The sequence below is a fragment of the Lissotriton vulgaris genome, chromosome 2_1 (genome assembly GCF_964263255.1).
Source record: "Lissotriton vulgaris chromosome 2_1, aLisVul1.2, whole genome shotgun sequence".
NCBI lineage: Eukaryota > Metazoa > Chordata > Amphibia > Caudata > Salamandridae > Lissotriton > Lissotriton vulgaris.
Window position 1 is genome coordinate 1,834,391,560 of NC_141687.1, and position 17,016 is coordinate 1,834,408,575.

Here is a 17,016-nt window from a genome sequence, read left to right on the forward strand (position 1 = left end):
AAAATATAGCACCTGTTTGGTTCTCCTGAACACTGGCGACGGGCTGCCGGGACTGCTGGTCTTCACGTGTAGTTTGCTGGCTTTTGTTTGCAGGAGTCCCTCTGGCTGCTCAAACAGCTCCTGGATTAGTACCGGAAATCCATTGTAGCTGCAAACAACCAGGATAAAAGAAACATTCCTTTTAGAAGGCTTTTTTCTGATGCTTAGCGCTTTGAATATGTTGGGTGTGCAGGGCCACACCCCCACAAGGAGTCTGGAGATCTGTCTCTGTGGAGTAGGAGCCTCCCTGGACTCATCATATTTCCCACCCCTCTCCAACAGGACCCCACAGGGTAGTTACTGTTCTCGGCTTCAAGCTTCCTACATGCCAAGTGGTGCAGGTTGTGGCCTGACCAGAGAAAGAGCAACTCATCACATGTACTTGTTAGAAAACAGAGCACTCCGATCATCTCTGTTTTTTTGTCTACATGTCTCTAATGTAGGCCTGCAGTACTTCAAGAGTACCTATTTGAATTCTTATTACTATGTTGAAGTGCCTTTCTCGAATGCAGCATTCAGAAACAGAAAATCATTGAGGTCTCAACATAGATCAGATGCATGAAAAACAGTAGCAGTTTGGTATTGTAGTCAGTTCTGAAGAGTAGCTACTAGTGGTTACATAAACAGAAAACTACAAGAGAACAACCTTTTCCTAATTAGCTACCTGTACTTCATGGGATGCTCCTCTCCGTTGGGTAGATGTGGGATCTCTGGTGGCGTGATGAAGACTGTGTGTTCACTTTTATATGATTCGTCAAGTTCTATCAAACGAGTTTCCCCAGGCCTTTCCAGGTCCACCTAGGTAAATGATAAAAAAAATTAAGTTCTTTTAATTTAACTTGCATTTTTAATGTGTAACTGCAAAAAAATGTACAGCCCAATCAAATACACATGCAAAAGAGTATTAATATTATAGTAAGTGAAAATCTACACTTGTTTATAATAATAAATCTCAGACATTTGTCCCACATTTAGTGGTTAACCATTAGCAATGTTTCTCTAAACTCAGGTGCCGCTTTTATACATCGAAGATGTTGATAACACAGATATTCTTTTTCCATTGGATCAGCCAAGAGGTCATTAAGGTCCATTTACCTGGTGGGCTATCAATACTAGCCATATGAAGGAAAACTAATTAACATACTGTAAAATGCAACATCAGCAGGTGCAAGCAGAAGACTATCACTGTATAATCGTCATCCCCTTTGTTCTTTTCTACATGCATGTGTCGACCATGTCTCTATAGCAGTAATCGTTTGGAACCGTGGATGGAAAGTCAAGTGAGTAATTCTTTTTGGTGGACAGTCCTGCCACGACTGGTCTACACTAATATAAAATGCTACACTAAATTATTTTGTTTCTTCAGTTATCTGGGGGAGTTTTTCCTAACACTAAATACCACCTTGTAGTAGAGTACGGGCGCTTTAGGATAAGGAGAGTTTGAATTTTTGGAGGACATCATCTTCAGACCCAGGCTTTCCTGTTACTGTCAGTAAGTAGAAATGGTTTGGTACATATTCAGTTTGCAGTATATCTTCACACAAGTCTCAAAGGATGCTAGAAGGTCATTTCTGCTCTACATGCATGTGTGCTAGTGCAGCACTAATTATTGGATCTATGCTAGGGCCTTGTGATGTTTGACTGTCATGTTGTGCTTACTCAATGTTTTTCTTGCTTAGTAAGAATTTCCAGTACCTCCAACTGAGTATAAATCATGACTGGTATGTCTACCCGCATGTCTAATTTAAATGTAACTTTTAAGTTTTATCCAGAGCTTATATTAGTCATAAACGGGTTATGAACACTCCTGGTTTTGATTTGTACACTTACTCGGCACAGGAAGATACAGCGGCAAGCATTGGTCACGTGTGGAAACCAGGGTTAGAATTTTGTGATACCAGTTCCAAAGCTGAAAACTCAGCCGCTAGATCGTTTTGGCCTGACTTGCACAGCTAGGTTTGCACTTTAGTTCATTTAGGTGCACACATGAATGTAATTGCAAAGGTAACGCTGAAATCCTGGAATCAGGGCTGGCACATTGTAAAACGTGTGGTAGATGAGACTACAGAAATTTAGAGGGCAAGGTGGAATTTCCACATTTACAAATGTAGAGTTTAGGGGTGAGTATGTGGGGTTTCGGGTAGAACGTATGCACAAAAGCAGGCGAGCACCCAGAGTCGAAGCTTTGACTGTATTCAGATACCACTTCTATTAATTGCCCAATATAGGCAGCCTCACAAAGGGTAGCAGCAAACACATATTAGGATTAGATGTAGGAGGGAAACCCCAAAAAGAGGTTTTGGGAAGGGGTTTCTCACAGAGAAATTCTAAACAACTTTACATGTGCTAAACATCCTCTGGTAGATATTCAATGTGCATATATTGTACGCCTGATAGTACTCATGGAACATCGACTGCTGTAGTTCTCGAATTCACAAAAGTTAAACATTGCATTCAGGTTGCAAAGGTAAAACCAACAAAATGTAGATTCTTAAAGCTCGGTCATAAAATATTAACATACTTAAGTTCAACGTACCTTCATGCCTTTCTCCCCATTGTTCCTTTCTGAGAATAGCTTGTGAATGAGAACAAGATGTCAACTGAGCAACAGCTCTCATTGCGTGAAACTACAGCAAGTGAATCCAGCACAGCCAGTAAAGCAGGACTCTCAGGAGAGCACAGCACATGCAGGATAACAAAGCATAGGTAACACTAATCCAGTGCCATAAGAAAAGGATAGAATGGCAATGATAACTCTCCAGAACAAAATCAAAAAATCACAGATAAGCAAGAGTAGGAAAGTCACAAGAGTACAACACAATGAGTACCGTACAAGACAGTCACGAAAGTAGAGGATGGACAATTCCCTAAAAGAGTCAGGGCCAGTTAAACAAGTATGGAACCCTCATGACAGCATTGGGAAGAATCGAGCAGTGATGACAGTACACCTCAGAGAACACAATGCAGTATATTAATGATTTTACTGTACAACTAACGTGCCAAAGCAGGCAATGTGTCACAGAGCAACTAGCCATACATCAGTAATCGGCCCGGGGGCCACTTGCGGTCCTCTTGTCTTTTAAATGCGGCCGGTTTGGTGAACATCAGCACCTGCTGCTGTTTAATTCCTGAGCACAGGCTACTGGGCAAATGTTTGTGAGTAATCATGCCATACATCAAACTAGGAAGGTCTTTGAAACCAGCGGAGCCTGAAATTCACTACTTCTGAGGAGACAATGGCCATGAAAACAATGTCTTTCACAACAACATTTCAAGTCATAAGAAATCAAAGGTATAAATGGAGCGCTAACAAATATGCCAACTGTAAAAGTGTCACAACTGTTGTGGAACAGAAGGTACATTTATAGACCAAGTTCAACGAGGAAAAACACTCTACTTTCCAGCTCATTTCTCTGTCCTCTATCCCAATTCTGCGCTCTAATATTCATCTTCCTCTCTGTATCAGACTCACTCATTCCTACCCTACCCTGTATCCCCATGCCAATGGACACTTCATACACAATGTACCCTCTTTATCCTGGCACCCCACCATCCTTTCCATTCCTGTAGTTCATCTAACCTTTCAATCATGTATCCCAAGCCCACTCTCTATCTTGCATCCCATCTGTTCCCAAATAGCTTGTATTCCTTTTTTCTCAGGGATCTCTCATGTATTCACTCTTCAACAAGTGCCCATATGAAAGCACTCTTCTCTATTCTGTAACCTATCACCTCTATTATGCTTCCTGTAACTCCTTAGTAGCCTATTTAGTGAAATGTGCAAGCGTGCAAAAGGGAGAAAGTACACTAATGCCCAACAGTGCCAGAGGAAGGCAGAACTTCCAGCTAAGGAGCACGAGTTTTATGGGAATGAGGGGGGGAGGGGAGAGGGGAGTAATCAACAAATCGAGGCACAGCTGCAGAAGCAAAAGAGGGATTCTGCTGGTGGGTGCCCAAGTCTGTAGAGGCCTGTCATTGGTGCAGGTTAAATAGGAAGGAAAAAGAGGCTCTGAGGGAATTTTACTTTGCCATTGCTCTAAGCAGAACGTGGAGATTATACTGACGGGAAAAGGGAGATCATGAAGATCAGACATGGAGACTGTAGCAACTTTGTCTCTACAGTCCTGCAAACTAGGTAATGATGGGCAGGGAGCCCAGATCTGTTCAGAACAAGGATGGTGTGGTGAAATTAGAGCACACACCCTGTATTGCAGCTGAGTGGAAAGATGTGGGACTGCAAATATCAGGCTATGCTAGAGGAATGACATCATAGATCCATATTTATACTGCATACTGTTGAGTGTGGGCTATCACCCAGCCAAAGATGGGAAGATCATGAAAACCGTCGACAAATAGAATGCATGAGGAAGTAATCTTACCTTTTCTACACAATCATCAAAAAAGGCCAGGCTGGCATCCTTGTCACTAACAAAGGAGCATTCTTCTATGAATCGGATGAACATCTGTGTTCTGGTCATCAGTGTGTAGAACTTGTGATGTGAGCGATCACGACTTTTTAAAAAACCTGTCAGAGACAAACGTTCATCAGACACCTTGATATTGCAGGTCACAACTTAAACTGTGCATCAACAATCTCCTATGGAATCACGAGATGTCATATTGTGATGGGCTGACCTATTACAGAGGCTAAGCGCTAAAACTGCTTGAAAAAGTGCATTGCTTAAAAATTAGATTTTCTTTTCCAAGACTTCGTACATGTGATCTGGGAAGAGAATAAAGTCTTGATGGTGTACAAGATGTCATCTAATATCGGTAAACCGTCAAAAGGAGTCAAATACTTTTAGAGCTGCATAACTATACTAGAAAGAAGGGCATGCTCACACATATCCAGTTGTGTGCACGAGTAACACATTTATGCATATTTAAATAAACCTGGGAACACGTTGCAGAAAATAAAATCATACCCCGACCAACATATGCTCAGGAAATATTAGGATATGACAGTGAATTAACAGAGCAGTTATCTAAAGCCCTCCCAATCCAGAGAGTACTTCCTCTTCCATATTCCTTAAAAAAAGCATGTCCACCAATGACTCTATGGGGGTCGAGGATGGTAAGAGTTTTAAGGCGGAGGTTCCTTTCTGAAGTCTGTTAACATGGAAGCTATGACTAGTCCCTACTGGCTGAACAGAAGGTAGAATTCAAAGCATTTTTCTATGAACAAGACTTACTGGAACAAGGTCACTCACAAACGTTAGTGCCTACTTTATTCCACCAAATGCCTTTTTTCCAGTTACAGACTTTGAATGTGTCCAGCCATTTTCAAAGGCAGCAAACCCAGTCTGGAAGCTGGCCAGCAAGCAATGTCTGCTCAGTCAACCAATAAAACTGCTCCATTCAAATCCCTCATTAAATTCCAACAAGCATGAACCTGACCTTAAAAAGGGTCAAGAACCATCACCAAGTGATAAAATGTCTCTTCATGTTTCTGCATCACTGTCAAGCGAGAGCAGTGAAGAGAAGACAAGATGAGAAAGACTTGTAATTCAATGAATTTGTAACCTACATAACTATTACATCCAGTTTCTGGAACTGCCTTAAGCGGGTATTGTGACACCAAGCAAAACAATCAAGGACAACAGAAAGGAAATAGAGTCTTCAAGCCTCTACTGCCAACACAAGAGCATAAGAAATAAAACCAATCACGGAGGAATCGACAATGAAAGAGCCAGAAAATCAGCTACTAGGGCAAAGTGCTGTGACAACATAAATGAAGTAAAAATAATTGTGCTAGTTCATAGTAAATTCTTCTTCTCTAGAACTTGTCTCGTCTGAGGCATTCCACTGTGCTAATACCGACCTCACAAGGTTGTTTTAAGGCCTTGTAATGAGGTTAAAATGGCAGCTTAAAAAGTCATTGTCCAAAGATTTGGTCAGCCATCTTATTTTGTCATGATGCACCTCTGGCTCAGTAGGTAGGAATCAGCCAACTCGCACCCACCCCAACACATCAAACCTGTTATTGAGGGAAAACACTTTTAAAGTCTTCACCTTGCTTAGGAGTACATAATATATCAGAATGTTTACATCACTTAAGTATAGGCTGTCTCCAAGTAGAAACATATTATGCTGGATATTCTTTTGAGCTTTCCAATAGACACTGCTTCACGTCTGCACAAGCAATGCTGGGGTGAGCAGTCGCTCACAGAGGAAGTGCTACCTCATGATAAAGGATCTGTGTAGTCATGTTGTTCATTTTCAGCCCTGGAAAATATTCTTGATCCGTCTAGATGAGACATCCACTCAGCTCAGAATAATATGATGGATAAGATAGCACCAGTGGAGTGGACGTGCAGCCCTGCTGAAAATTGTTTCCGAGCACTAGCTCACATGCGACTAGTGGGCACAAGGAGAAGAGTGGGCTCTTGCAGCAGATTTTAATGCAAAATCCAGCTTTAAGAACCTTTGTGCCCATTTGAAATAACGGCTTCGAGTCTAAAACTGAGCTTGGAGATGTTTGCTCTATGATAATGCATGTCTTGAGGCCTTGGGATTGAAGAACTAAACGTTTTTAGCTTTGATAGCTCTGTGTCAGAAGGTCATCTAATCAATGTTCTTTTAGCTTGCACATATTCATTTCCCAGTATGGGACCAGCTCAGCTTCTACTTCCTCCTTTCATGGGTAGTGAGGAGGCAGTGTAACAGCACCTCTGATTTCCTCTAACCTTGACAGTCAAGCATACAGTTCTGCTCCTTTTCTGAGAGCTTCCAGGTTGAACCATTTATAAAACTGACATGCTTCAAACATCACACTGCAATAACAGTCTCTGGTCTGCAATACTATATTAGCAGGCTCTAGGTTCATGTTTTAGTGTGCTGTGTACATTCAGCCATGGAAAGGGACACCGAAGAGCTGCAATAGCAGACTCTTTCGTCTCCTGTAATTGCCACCAGATATAAAGTGTTACATTCGTTATCTAAAGAGCAGTCCCACTATGGAGTAATCAAAAGGATCTCCCCAAATTAAGCACGCAAGGGAGAAAGAGAGGCGGGTTTCAGTTACTTGAAAGGTTGACATCGATACCTCTGCCATCTCTCCGGTCAATTTTGACTTGTGAAATAAACCAGTGTTAAATTGCGAGACCACTCAGAGTGTAGACATAATTTAGAACTTCACTTCACAGGGAAGAATGCTTAGGTGCTTCTGAACATTTTCAAGAGAAGAATTGATTTGCATGAGTCTTTATTGTAGACTGCTTTAATAGGTTATGGTAATCCATACAACTAGGTATGGAATAAGATGTCTTTGATAAGATAGGGTGAGGATAGCTATTAGTGTAATATTTATATTTAGGCATTTACTACTGCACTAAGGAGAGCCATGGGAGAAAGAGTCTAACCCGTGTATGCTTCTAACCAGAAATCACTTTTTGTCTTTGAGATGGAGCATGACATACACATATTCACTTCAAGGGGATGCATAATAACGAAAACTCTAGTTCTTGTCACCTTGATAGCCAGGCATACATTTACACTCCTTAACTGAGCGCTTCACAACATTCACACCTCGGTTGACAACAGGTTGTACTTTTAGGTTTCTTGCATATCAGAAAATTGTCTACTGAGTAAGAAAATCTCGATAGCATATTGCCTCTGTAGTCTGTACCTCTATATCGAAGGAAATGTCACTTTAACATAAGTCTGTTAGTCAAAGGTGGACATCCCTTTCATTTTTCAACAATCACAGATACTTTTCTACATGTGTGTTTTTCTCGCCACATCATGGAGGTTGTTTGGCTCCTTGCTTATCAGAAACAGCTACAGTTCTCAAAAGTACCCGAGGGCAACATGAAATAAAGTGGCTCCATCTTTCTGACTAAAAGAAAAGGAAGAAAAAAAACTAAAGATGCAGCATATGAAAAAAATGGTATCATGAGAGCACGTTCATTTGAACCTTCCACCAGACCATTGTAAGACATTCATGCTCTTCTTTCCCCATACTTGCTCTGAAACAGATTCATGCCATTTACCCTGAAGTTCAAACAGCGAACTAGCATCTGTGGCGGTCTCAGATGGGGCTTGAGTGATCGGACGGAGGTAGGACCTGTAACCCTTCAGCAAAGAGGCCATGAAGCACAGGAATGCCTCTTGAATCTCCAAATCCAACAAATGCGACTTCTTCCCAGAGTTGGAGTCGCTGTCATTCATTGCGAGCCCCATCAGAGCATCTTCACTTGGTCTGTGCTGCACTGGGGGAGGAAGAAATATGCTTTTTCAAGTTATGAACAGATATACAACATCAAACCGCACTCTGCAATAACAGTCTCTGATTAGTGATACCGTATTAGCAGGCTTTAGATCAATGCTTTAATGTGTCATTGTAGTTGAAGTGACATTGGAGAACAGCAGAAGTAGACGCTGCAGGATCCTTCTTTTTTCTGCTACTTCCCTACAAATATTGCCACCACTGGACATTTGTTACTCTCATTATTCAAATACTAATGCTACTTTGGGGCAGTCACAACTGTATTCAAATATGTAAGTTTTTCCAAAGTTTGCAAGCCTGGGGCAAGAGTATGAAGTTTCAATTACATGAAAAGGTTGACATCAATACCTCTTCTCTCTCCCGGTTAGATTATGACTTACAAATTGACAAACTAACCAAAGGTAAATTGAGAAACCAGTCAAAGAGTCTAGAAATGATTCGGAATTTCACTTGTGGGGAAATAATGTTTAGGTGTTTGTTTTTGAAAACCTGGTCAAGTGAAGACTAGATTTGTATGACCATTTTATTGTGAATAGGTCAAATTGGGTATATAGGAAGATACCTTTGAAAAGACGAGTGAAAATAATTATTACTTCAATATTTACATCTAGGCATATTTTACTGCATCAAAGAGTACCATGAAAGCAAGAGTCAAACGGAGAATGCTTCTTTGTTGCAAAAAAGACGATTAAAAAAAGTGCATTGTAAGAAAATTCATATTGCCATTATCTAGCTCCTTTGATGATTTAAGAAGGTAAAATAACCATTCTCTAAAACAAAAAACAAAGCTTCTTACATGAAATAGAAATGTTAAAAACTGGAGCATTCACATTTGCTGTAGGAACTTATGTCAAAGACACTTTAAGTAAAGGTTATTGTTGAGATAACCTATTAACACAATGGGCAGTGGCATTTGTATGAAACATGCAATCAAGTGTATCTGTGCTTTATTTAGAGTGCATGACATAAGTAACTCCCCTATCCCCAAACATTTACTGGCTCATTGTTTGGACAAACATCTACCTTTTCTTCATAGTAAAAAAACACAACACTTCGAAGTTTCATACTCACAATCTGCAAGCTGCTGGTACAAGTTGTGCAAAGTGTTCATGAGATTCTTGCATGGCTTCTTTGGCAGGGTCTTCCATGAGACGTGCTTTCGGTCTTCTGTTCTTTAGAACGAAAATATAACATTACACGTGAAAGTCCTTTTAAGCTCTGGGAAATTACTTAAATAGGTCCTGTGCAAACAGTAACTTCCTTCAATCCAGCAGGTAGGTGTGTAAAATGCATGTCACATGTTTGAGTCCTAGCAACACAGATCAATGTGTCATCCTTCTAAAGTCAATAAAATCAGTACATTACTTATTTAGGCAACAATAACACCAATTATTTAAGTGCCGCAAGACAAACCAGTTGAAAATGGATAGTTTCTAATTGCATCCCAAAGGTTGCTAAGCACCTCTATTGCCAGTAGGGAAACATTTGATCCGCTGCTGTGGAGGAAGTGATGGTTGTGTTCATGTGTATGTACATGCAAAACAACACAGGCATGACTAATTCAAACTGAAATTTAAAAAAAATTAACTGAATTTTCTTCTCTGTGCCATCTTGAGAACTTGTACGTTTATTCAGATGGGGGCAAGGAGAAGTCATTTTCACAGTTATATATATATATTTTTATATGCAAGAAAGAAGTGACTGAAACAGATAGGTTCACCAAAGAACAAAAATATATTTCCATTACAACGTTTCAGCTTCCGCCTTCTTCAGGTAGTACAAGATGGTTTGCTCAGTGGCTGCACAGATGACACAGCTGAATTTTGAAAAAGCTTCATGAGTGAAGATTCCATTTGGAATGTGGAGTCAATGCAGTCCTAAGAGCTATTGAGATATGCAGTAATCATGTTGTATTGTCAGTAATGTTCAGTCCATCTGGATGCAGTGATTTTAAATGGTACATCCAGAAGTTTTCTCTGGAGTCCAGTAGTTCTTCCTTTGAGACATGTTCCACAGGGAAAATCTTCAAATCTGATAAGATAAATTATCCACAAGGTTAAAACTATTGGCTACAGGCTGGTCAATTTTCTTATTATTATTGCCAATTTGTGGTTCCTGAATCGTGTACGGAGGTCGTTCACTGTTTGGCCTACATATTGTTTTTTACTGATTTGCCATTGGCACTGAATCATATAAATAATGCATGTTGAGTGACATGCAAAATGCTGCCTTATTCCATAGGTCCTTCTTGTAACAGAACTAGTTACTTATGATGTTTGTAAAAGGTACTCACACGTGATGCACAATTTAGAGACACAGCAATGAACCACTGCATTTGTTACAACTTGCTTCAGTTCAGCTCTCACAATAAGAGATCATACATTTGGAGCTCTGCGGTAAGCAATGACTGGTGAGAGCTGAACTCAAGCAAGTTGTAACAAATGCAGTGGTACATTGCTGTGTCTCTAAAAGGAAAACCTCTGGATGTACCATTTAAAATCACTGCATCCAGATGGACTGAACATTACTGACAATACAACCTGATTACTGCATATCTCAAGAGCTCTCAGGACTGCATTGACTCCACATTCCAGATGGAATCTTCACTCATGATGCTTTTTGAAAATTCAGCTATGTCATCTGTGCAGCAATTGAGCAAACCATCTTGAGGAAGGCGGTAGCTGAAATGTTGTAGTGGAAATATATTTTTGTTATTTGGTGAATCTCTCTGTTTGAGTCACTTCTTTCTTGGATATTTTATTTCTTTGTGACTAATTGTGTATATATATATATATATATATACATATATATATATATATATATATTTATTTCAATATAACAAAGGAATAGTGTATTATCTGAAATGGAGCACAATGTTGCATTTCACAAGAGGTGTCCAACCTGCGCCTGAAACATAGCCTTATGATACATGATATACCTTTCATTACCATCCATGTAACAAATCTCAATACATTGTGCTAAAACTGAATGAGTCAAAATGTTGCTGAAGCAGCTTTCTCAGACAGAGAACTCCGTAAAAGCTGAGGTACGTTCACAAAGCCTCCTTCTAGTCAAAGCTCTGCCGCTTAATCTGCACAGACGCCACCCAGATTTGATGCACAGTCAAAGGGATTACTCTGCCTAATTGCTTTGTCTTGCCACACTCCTCTCAGGTAGGAAGCATAGAGGTCCTTTGGATATAGACTGTTTGTGTTAGCATTTATGTTTCTGGTAATAAAGACAGCAAAGGAATGCTGAAAAATAGCATTCAGACAATGAAAATTATAGAAGGTTCTTCCAACCGAAGGATGTCCTGATATTTGGAAAAAAACACAAGAGCATTACGAACGATTTGCCAAATACTAAATGGCAATGTAAACAGTGGCAAGACTTGCATTGCAAATAAATGTAATTTGAAGTAGCTTTAGGTTACTTTATGGGGCCTTTAACACCGTGTGCTCCACTGCTTAGCTAAGTCAGACCGACACCAGTACCACTGGCACCCTTGCCAGGCAGAGTGACGTAATCAATTATGTCATTCCAGTTGTCATCAGTGATGTTACCAGTGATGTCACAGAACATGCCATGAGTGTTGTAATACGGGAGGTCATAAGCAGTGCATGGTAAGGGTGCAAGGTATAGTTCCTTGAGTTAAGTATAACTAGTGAATTTGAGTGGCTTTTCTTTTGTTAAAAATGTTACGTTTTAACTGACATTTACACCGATCTATCGATCTATAACACTACTGTAGCGTTTGGTGTTTTTTCTGTGCATTTCAATGTTGTTGTTTTTTTAACATAAAGTAAGATTTTATTACCATACTCAACTATGCCAACACCCTGTCGCCAGTAGCCAGAGTGGGATTGTCCATATGCCCTTCGCCCAAATCCCTGCCACCGGCCAACCTCTGGACAACCTCTGGTCATGCACAGCCTTCGACCGTGTGCAGAATGGAGTTGGCTGCAGGGTCTGGTGTGTGACCATGCCTTAAGCCCAACCTACCACTTATGGACAACCTCCCACCATGCACGACCTTTGGCTGTGTGCGAGATGGGGCTTGTCAAAGGGTCTGAAGTCCAGCCTCCTGCCTCTGGCCAACCCCAACAGAACCCCCTCCTTTTTTAAATTGCTCTCCAGATCTTGTGGGAGTCCAGGTGTGTGTGTAGGTTTCAATGGGACTCCTGCAGGAGTTTAGGTGCCAGCAATGGCTACCAGAGGATCACAGTGTCCCAACACCACTCTCTTTAAAAAAAAATAACATTTCACCTCAGTAGGGGGCCATATGGTACGCCCCTTCCCCCCCAAATAGGGTCAGGGTACCCCCCCACCACAATCCAGGATACCCAATTTTTTTGTATTTATTATTTTTCGGACACGGATGCGGAGTCCTTTAATGGCAGATGCAATGTATTTGTTCAAGTTGTGGCCAGCCAATCAGAACATGAGCTCTTGAAGGACGTTTGGTTCCGAAAGGAAAATGACAGATGATGGGGAAAAGGGACCACTTGGCAAATCAGAACTTTATTTATTTATTTTTTTAATTTGCAGGCCAGCTGGTCTCCCAGGAGCCCTACCATCCACAAGTCTATACATTTTGAACCTTAATTTCTCCAAAACTAGTGAACAGATTTACACCAAATCACAAAATGCACAGGTAAACACCTAGATTTCTGCCACATTTGGCATCAGCGCTGTTCTATTGAAACTGCGTGAGGAAGTTTTTGAGACCTCCCCTTTTTCTCCACCCCGCGTGATGGATCACCCCAAAACTTTCCAGGTACACGATGAGGTGGGTAACATTTTTTCTTTGAAAAGTTTAGTGAAGATTTGTCATATTGCACTGTTATTATTAGCAGTTCGTGCAACAATCCATGATCAAAATTTAAATTTAAAAAAATAATACACATTTACTTTCCTGGGTCATTTAAATCCATGGCTGTAGGAGGGTTTGCAATATTATTTTTAAGAAGTTGGAGATGGAGCTCTATGCTCTTCAGCTGGAGAGCAGGGACACAAACTGTATTTTTGATTTTAGGTGAATGTCAGAGTTGTAAACATATTTTGAGGAGTTGAAGCCAACGCTAACCATAACTGCACAGTAACCTTTTTTTAGTGATTTAAAAAAAAATTATATACGACATCTAAGAGTTTGCTGCTTTCAATCCTCTGCATCTGGCAATCCCCAGCTGCATCCGTGCACTTGAGGACAACGGTCTTAGGGCACTGAGCTACAACCAGGCACTGTTCCCAAGTCTCTGCAGGCGGCCAACACACATTTTAAGAAAAAGGTGTGATATCTTAAGAAATTCAAGAGTAAAAGAAAAAAAATAAGATTGTATGGACAGATTGCCTTACGGAATATGATGAATTACTATATCACAATCAACTAACACTCCAATTGCAGTGTTAGGTTTTGAAAACAGTAAACTGGTCCGCTTTCTTATTGTAAAAGCAAGGACATAATGTTTACATAGAATGTTGCCAGTTGAGACGGAGAAGAACTTCTAACATTCTTTTGAAAATCAACTCAGCTGAATATTTGGAACATGTGAAAAAAAGTAGCACTGAAGATTTTAACCCCTTGCATGCTTGTGACGGAACCGTTCCGTAACAAGCCTCGGGTGAGCTGTGCTTGTGACGGAACGGTTCCATCACGGCCTGCACGGCGCGCCACTGATTTCGCGCCTGCGCGACGCGTTCCATTGCGCGGGCGCGTTCGTGACGGAACCGTTCCGTCACAAGCACAGCTCACCCGCGAGCCGTGACGGAGCGGTTCCGTCACAAGCACGTGACCGCCGCGCGGCCGCCCTACCCCCTTAGCGCTGCGGGGGAATAGCCGCCGCAGCGAAGGGGTTAAAACAATACTGCATTGCGTTTGTAAGCATTTTAAAAGTTATTTTCATAAAAATTAATTAAATGATGATGTCATTTACACAGGCTTACATTTACATTGCATTTTTTACAATGCGTTGTAAATCGGAGTCTTTATAGTTAAACTGTTACTTTATTTATTATAGGCTCAGGTTCCAAAAATAATGTAAGGACAAAGGGTGGGAAGTAACTTAATTTGAAAAAAAAACCACTTTAAAAAATACGTTTTTTATCTTTATTCAAATTGCATTCTGTTTAAGAATGGGTTTTTAAAGTGATATGGGTCAAAGGGTCGGAAGCTTTTTAATTAGAACATGTTTTAACTTTAGATTTGGAATTCTTCAGTTTTAAATTAAGTTTTTAAGAATAAGGTATATTTTAGGTGTGGTCAATAAAGTTATATAGGGGCAAAGGGTGGGAAGTAATTTACATTTAAATTAATACTTTAAATTACTAATTTTAGATTTCCAATTTTCTTTTTGGAATTAAGAACAGGTATTTAAAATGACATAAGGGGAAACTTTAAAAAGTAATTTTATTAGATCACAATTAATAAATAACGTAACTAGTTACGCCTTTAAAACTAAAATATATACTGTTAAAAAAATAGCTTTAAAAAAGAAATAAAGATTTACCTAAAAATTCAGCAAATGGCAGTGTTAAGCCTTGAAAACAACAGTACACTGGTCAGCATTCTGCTTGTGAAAGCAAGGCCATAAGGTTTGCATAGAATGTTGCCGGCAGAGACGAAGAAGTACTTCTAACATTCTTTTGAAAATCAACTCAGTTGAATAAATGGAATATGTATGGATTCTCTTAAAAAACAAAAGGTAGCATTGTAGATTGAAAAAGAATGCTTTGTTGCGTTTGTAAGCGATGTAAATGTTATTTACATTAAAATGCATTAAATGTTTGCAATGTAAAAAACACGATGTACTAGTTTTCATTGTTTTGATTACGTTGAATTATATGATATAAGATTTTATCATGTGAACTGTACATACAGTAGGCCTTGAAACCTACCCAGTGTGATTGCCTCAGCACATATACCACATGAGTCACTGAATGGTGATGTAGGGCCTAGCATACTAGACACTACACTACACTACTAATGCAATCAGGTGAAGCCAAAGGTAACGTCAGACCCTACACCACCTTACAGTGTGTCTGATCACTAAACCAAGACAAAGAAGGGTTCATTTAACAACTACAAACAAATCACCCTGTCAAAGAACATAATAAGATAGTCACTTACACTGCAATGTATCCATGCACACCACTGCTAACAGTTAAACAAAAAAACACCAATTGAACCAGCATGGTTTGATGTACAGGCACAAAATAGCACCCCATATAGATACAAATTATAACTGGCAAACAGTAACCAAGTGGTAGGGAGCACACAGAGAATGACTGCCAAGGCACAGTCCCTTAAAATAATTTGGAGGAGGAAAGCAAGAAAACACTTTCAGGGTTGATAGTGCTAGGAGGTGCATACAAAGTTTCCTTCACCGCTCATTAGAACCAACATTTTGCAAAAGAATTAAAATAGACTAAATGGAATGCTAAACATGTATACCAGATGTTGATTATAAATTATTTTATGTATGTAATAGAGATTTATAAAAGTAATCCGAAATCCTTGGTACTAGTAGAGTGCGTACTGAAGAGCTCTCTGGTATGAAGTGATAGGTTTGAACATATGATGAATGGCAAAGAGGGGGTAAGGAGCCCATCAGTGCTAGCGGCCCATGGCAAGCTTAGGAAGAAAGAGAGAAAGCATTGAGGCTACTTTTGCCACCCTAAGTAGGAAGGCTATGCCAGACGTGGGTCCTTTTCTCAAGGCACCACTAAATTCCCGCTAACCTGGCTGATGAGGGTGATGCCCTGAACCCGGTCCCAGGATCAATCAATCAATCAATCAATCAGGGAATTATAAGCGTGCTACTCACCCTTAAGGGTCTCAAAGCGCTGAGAGGGGGTCCGCAGATCTGTTAAGCCGAAGAGCCAGGTCTTGAGGGTCTTCCTGAAGGTGTTCAGGAAGGGGGAACGTCTGATGTCTGCCGGTAGCTCGTTCTGGGTCTTGGCTGCAATGTCCGACAAGGATCTTCCGCCTTCTCTGGCTCTGTGAATGCGCGGGTTTCAGCCAGTGCGAGGTTGGAAGATTGGAGGTTTCTTTTGGGTACGTGGAAGTCGATTCTGTTGTTGAGGTATTTGGGTCCGCTGCTCTGTAGGCATTTGTAGGCATGAGTGAGGATTTTGAAAATTACTCTTTTCTCCACGGGGAGCCAGTGGAGACTTCGAAGATATTGGCTGATGTGTTCGTGTCGGGGGATGCAGAGGACGAGTCTGTCGGCGGTGTTCTGTATTGTCTGGAGTTTGCGGAGTAGGGACATGTTGATGCTGGCGTAGAGTGCATTTCCATAGTCCAGTCTGCTGGTGATGAGTGTGTGGGTTACTGTCTTCCTTGACTCAGGGGGGATCCACTTGAAGGTCTTGCGGAGGATGCAGAGGGTGTTGAAGCAGCTGGAGGTGACGGCTTTGACCAGTTGGTTCATGGTGAGTGATGAGTCGAGTACGATGCCGAGGTTCTTGGCGTGGTCTGAGGGGGTAGGTGGGCTTCCATGGGCGGTCGGCCACCAAGTGCGGTCCCATGCTGAAGGGGTGGTACCGAGGACGAGGACTTCTGTCTTCTCAGCTTTGAGCTTCAGGCAGCAGTTGGTCATCCAGACTGTGACGTCTTGCATTCCTTTCTGGAAGTTGAGTTTGGCAGTGGTGGGGCCTTGAGCTGGGTGTAGTCGGCGTAGGATACAATGTTGAGGCCGTGTTACCCGACGATGGCTGCGAGGAGGGCCATGTAGATGTTGAAGAGGATGTGG

The 17,016-nt window shown here is 40.9% G+C and overlaps 1 protein-coding gene across 3 annotated transcripts in view; it reads right to left on the reverse strand.

Annotated features, from left to right (window-relative positions):
* Positions 1 to 17,016, reverse strand: part of DENND4A (DENN domain containing 4A) — a 598,128-nt gene that overhangs the window by 182,618 nt on the left and 398,494 nt on the right. For 2 of the 3 annotated variants that reach the window (XM_086957985.1, XM_086957984.1), the window contains exons 13-17: positions 9,338 to 9,438; positions 8,031 to 8,249; positions 4,419 to 4,564; positions 704 to 837; positions 13 to 148 (exon numbers count right to left, since the gene is read on the reverse strand). In XM_086957985.1, coding sequence (XP_086814111.1) covers positions 13 to 148; positions 704 to 837; positions 4,419 to 4,564; positions 8,031 to 8,249; positions 9,338 to 9,438 — 736 coding nt within the window. Of the gene's footprint in view, positions 1 to 12; positions 149 to 703; positions 838 to 2,575; positions 2,615 to 4,418; positions 4,565 to 8,030; positions 8,250 to 9,337; positions 9,439 to 17,016 lie in introns of all 3 variants that reach the window. The other variant, XM_086957983.1, reaches the window with a different exon arrangement.